General features: G+C 42.6%; 1 protein-coding gene across 1 annotated transcript; it reads right to left on the reverse strand.

Annotated features, from left to right (window-relative positions):
- Nucleotides 1-485: 485 nt before the first annotated feature.
- On the reverse strand, nt 486-2979 carry LOC123115394 (zinc finger BED domain-containing protein RICESLEEPER 3-like). The gene is made up of 2 exons (XM_044536555.1): nt 2712-2979; nt 486-2586 (listed from the first exon to the last, which is right to left on the reverse strand). The coding sequence occupies exon 2, from the start codon at nt 2558-2560 to the stop codon at nt 773-775; it is 1788 nt and encodes a 595-aa protein (XP_044392490.1). The 5' UTR covers nt 2561-2586; nt 2712-2979; the 3' UTR covers nt 486-772.
- Nucleotides 2980-4687: the final 1708 nt, after the last annotated feature.

Below are 4687 nucleotides of genomic sequence, written 5' to 3' on the forward strand. Positions count from 1 at the left end.
CCCTATCAGGTGCTCCCACTCAACCCGGACTACCAGTAGGTCAGTGTGACATTCCTCCAGCTCGTTTTCTTCTAGCAATGGAGGTCGGAGGCCGAAACCCTACTATAGTATTTCGCAAAAGAATGATTTTCGGTTTTACTGTGATTCAATGATATTTGCTGCCCTATGATCTTCCAAGCCTGCAAATATGTGTGTGTAAAATGTTAGTACTACATAATTAGTGACATGTAATTGTGTTAATTACATGTACATTTAATAGGTACATAGATTGTATTGCTTCCAAAATGTATACGAACAAATTCTGTCAAATAAATTGGTGCGTGCGCAGGCAATAGGTAAATGACGAATCAGGCAAACTTCTAGTGTTTCATGCATCACAATGTTCATAACTTGAGTGTAGAATTAGTGATGATGTGTATCAGTCAGAGGGACGCATGAACAGAAGATACTGGACAACCACAAGTGATCTCAGCCAACTACAAGTGTACGTAACATATATTTGTTTACAATAGATAATTTTTAACTTCTATCTGAACAAACATCATCCGCCGCCTTACCACTAGAAGCATATGGAAGAGGGTTGTTTATTACATTTCAACAAGAAAACAGCACAAATAATGAAGGGACACAAGCAAGGAGCTAGGTGGAAGAAGCTGACAACAAAGGCCACACTCCTGGAAGTCTGGAACTGGATGGGTAGATTCAAGAACTGATGAATGTTTGTATGGTGCTAGACTGCTCTTTAGTGTCTTACATGGACTGGTGAATCATGTCATACTAACGCTTTTTTATATATCAACAGATTGAGCACGGAGATTTGTTCAGAGGAAAGGCTGTTGCTTGTGGGAATGGCCAGAGCATCCCTTGCCATCCTAGCCACCTTCGGGTAGTTTGAGCTGTTAACCTTCCACCAGTTCAGAATGTTAAAAATGTCTGTTGGAGGGACGAGAGGATCTTGGAGGTAACGATCAAGTTCTGTGCCAGCTACCTGTGGCCCTGCCACGCCATCCTCTAAACAGTACTGCTCATACCATGCTTGATCTAATGTAGTGATATGACTTGGATCTCCATCAGTGGTTTCATCATCTTCATCGTAATCATCAAATGTCTTCCTGAGGAATTCTTTTACCTTGGAGATATTGTTTTCTGCCACTGCGGCAGTGCCAAACACCTTAGGGAACTTGAATTCTATGTATCCGAGTTTGTATCTGGGGTCTAGCACAAGTGGTAAGGACCATACACGGTATGAATCTTCTATGCTCCTGTCTACTTCGCCTTTTGCAAGTTCAAGAACATGCTTAACATCCTTGTCAAAACAACTGTACTCGTAAGTTGGTGTTGTATCTCCACTGGCTCTTGTCAGTTCAGACTGCAAAAGGTCTCTGATCTTAAACAATTCCACAAGGCCAAGATGTGAAGTTGGAAAACTGGGATCAGAGACAGTTTTAATGGCACGGTATATTTCTCCCCAAAGCTTGCTCAATAATTTCTCGAATTCTGAAACTTCATCATCTCTATTGTGATGAAGAAATTGCACACAACAATAGCATAAATACCACTGGTTTTGGTATGGTCGAAGCTCATCCATGCCAAGCTGTGAATAAACCTCTTGACTAGTTTCCGCAATCGACATGTCGAAGCATACATCCAAATAGAATTCTAGTTTTAGATTGTCAAAAAGACATTGGGCGATTGAGTGAAGCACTACGTTCACAAAGGTGGACTTATGAACAACACCTGAATCTTTCTCCAAGGCCAAGTAATCCATCAGATTACCGGTTTTTCCGACTATCATGCTGAAACAATTAGCTAACTCATCAAGGTAACCTATGCACTCAGCAACCGTCGAGCAGTCATCTCCATCTTTGAGACAGTACTCATACGTATTGCTACCTAATTCGGGGAAATAGTGGCGAGTTGCAACTCCGTACTGATCCATGATCATCTTACGAAGATTCCATTCATCATCTATAAAGTGGCACGCAACATATAAGGCTATCCCGTCGACAGTTTCAACTGTGTCTATTGCCCAACTGAGGTTTGAAGAAGTGCGATCTATTTCAGAGCTGAAATCCCTCCGTGCTTTTTCCAGGATACCATTGGACATCTCTTGAATGGCATCCCATGAGGGTATCTGAAAATCAGGGTTAAGCCGTCGCACGAAGCTCCGGAAGTATCTGTCTTGAACAAAAGATGGATGGTATCCATGAAAGGCGAGCATTCTAGCCAGGTCTGCATTAGCTTCCTCCATGGCAAGCTTACTGGTACCTGGTGATTCACGAAGAATTGGTAGTGATCTTGCACGTTTCCTGTGGCGTCCTTGCTGCTGCTCTGGAGCACCACCATTCCCTGGACAAGTGTCTCGGGCATGCCGTCCAAGGCGACTGGTGCCATTTTTGGTTTCAGCCAATAGTTCTATGCCGCACTTTTTGCACCTTGCTCTCTGCCTCCCATCGGCGCCTAAGAAACGCTCGAAATGCGCCCACACATCAGACCATGACTTGTGGTTGCGGGCTTCCTCGCCTCGTCCATCTACCACTCCATTGGCCTCCTCTGCCATTTATGGATCTCTCCTATATATCTCCTCTACAACAACAAAAGGAGAGGTATGTCTGACATTCAATTCCCAATTCACTGATGACGAAAATTTGTTTCCTTAGAACACAAAGACAACATGCTCAACTTTACTAACAGGAGCTAGATAAACTTACCAGATCGTCCCTTTTGGCAATCTCTTGCGTGAAACACCAGACACGATCGACCCTGAGAGCCTAGTTGTAGAGAAGCAGCAGCTATGCGTGTGGTTGAAGAAGAGATGCTCTGGCCCGGTGAAGCAGTGCTGGGAATGGGATCAATATACTCAGATCCAGATCCATTCACGGGTCAACTGCCTTGGAGAAGGTAGCTAATGTCTTGATGCAGCTAGACTTAACGCGTATAGTTTTGTTCAACATTGATAACTTGGAGGTTTGGTCTGACTAATACCTAGCTAGTCGCCAACTGTGTCATTTTCTTTCCCCCACCCCAACCACTAACCTGGTCGTTGCTGAGCCATGCGGTTAACGATTCCTCCACAGTATCGTAAGCAGACTTGGATTGACTGGTCCATCGACCGCACCAAGCGCCAAGTTGTAATCACAACGTGACACCAATCCACGATTTTTAGCACTCGTTCCCAACCAACGAACCATAAAAGAGAGAAAATAGTGCATGCTAACACCTAAAACGACTTACGTTTCGGGAACTTTTTGGAAAGCTTACACGCCTAATATATTTCATGAAGGAGGGAGTACCAACGCTACTAAAATCTGGTTTTGTCCCGAGTTCCAAGAGTTCGCTGAGTTAATTCTATCGGGAACTCAGCAAACTTATGTCTGCCGAGTTTGAACCAAAATCCGACTCGGCAGCGACAAGCAACTCAGCAAACTTAATTCTATCGACGAACACAACAAACATGGCAGAATATAAATTTGACCGAGTTCCAGACAGAAAAAACTCGACGAACATGTAGGCTACTCCTTGCAGCAAGCGACGGAGCCGTGACGGCGCTTCGTTTCCCGACTTTCGCCTAACGGCGACTCGGTAAATATTTTCTATTACTTATTTTTTTAAACGTAATTCCAGGGGTCATATCTTTCCGATTTCCCAACAAAAAGAACTCAGCAAACAAAGCTGATGGTTTAGTCCCGCCTCATTTCTTGAGGAGCCACGGGACCAGTTTAAATTGCCGCGTCGTCTATAAGCAAATCATTGCGCCCTTTGTGGAAGATATGACTGTCACAATGAATCTTCTCTGCTTAACATAAGCAAATCTTCTCTGCTTATCTTAAGCACAGAAGTATTATAGTGACAGTTTGTCTCTCTCACAAAATGAGCAGTGCTCTGCTCGGCTCTTTTATGAATCGCTATTTTTAAATAAGTGGGACTGTTTAATTCCATTGATGTTCTCCAAGGTCTTCTCGTTTGTATTTGAAACATTTTCCAATATTCATTTTTTATCGGAATTGCACGGTTCATCGCTTTGCCGAGTTCCAACTCGGCAAAACTAGCTGGTGGTTTAGTCCCACCTCGCTTCTTAAGGAGTATGGGACCAGCTTAAATAGCCGCTTCCTCCAGATACAGTAAGCTACAGTCATCATTACACTTTGTGGTGGATATGACTGTCACTATGAAATTTCTCTGCATATAATAAGCAGATAACTTTCATAGTTACAGATCGTATCAATTATTAAGTGCGTCGATGACTGGTCTAGTCTTTTCGAATCACATTTTTGAATCATTTCATTAAGCTCCGTTGGTCCATGCTGCCTGTTTCAAGAAATATTTTGTATTTTTTAATTTGCACTCACTACTTCATTCTCCGATCGGGCCATGCATACTGTCTGTTTCAAGAAATATTTTTTGAATCATTTCATTAATTAAGCTCCGTCGGTCCATACTGCTTGTTTCGAGAAATATTTTATATCTTTTAATTTGCACTCACTATTTCACTATTCTCCGCCCGGTCCATAATCTCCCTGTTTCGAGAAATATTTTTTGAATCATTGCATTAAGCTCCGTCGGTCCATACTGCCTATTTCGTGAAATATGTTATATCATTTAATTTGCACTCACTACTTCACTCTCCGAAGGATCCGACAACGGCTAGCTACTAGCTCGTAGCATTTTATCTAATTAAAGTACTTCA

Source organism: Triticum aestivum, chromosome 5B, assembly GCF_018294505.1.
Source record: "Triticum aestivum cultivar Chinese Spring chromosome 5B, IWGSC CS RefSeq v2.1, whole genome shotgun sequence".
In the NCBI taxonomy this organism is placed as follows: Eukaryota; Viridiplantae; Streptophyta; class Magnoliopsida; order Poales; family Poaceae; genus Triticum; species Triticum aestivum.

Coding starts and splice junctions, on each gene's coding strand:
- LOC123115394 (XM_044536555.1), bottom strand. CDS start 2,560: ATGGCAGAGGAGGCCAATGGAGTGGTAGATGGACGAGGCGAGGAAGCC.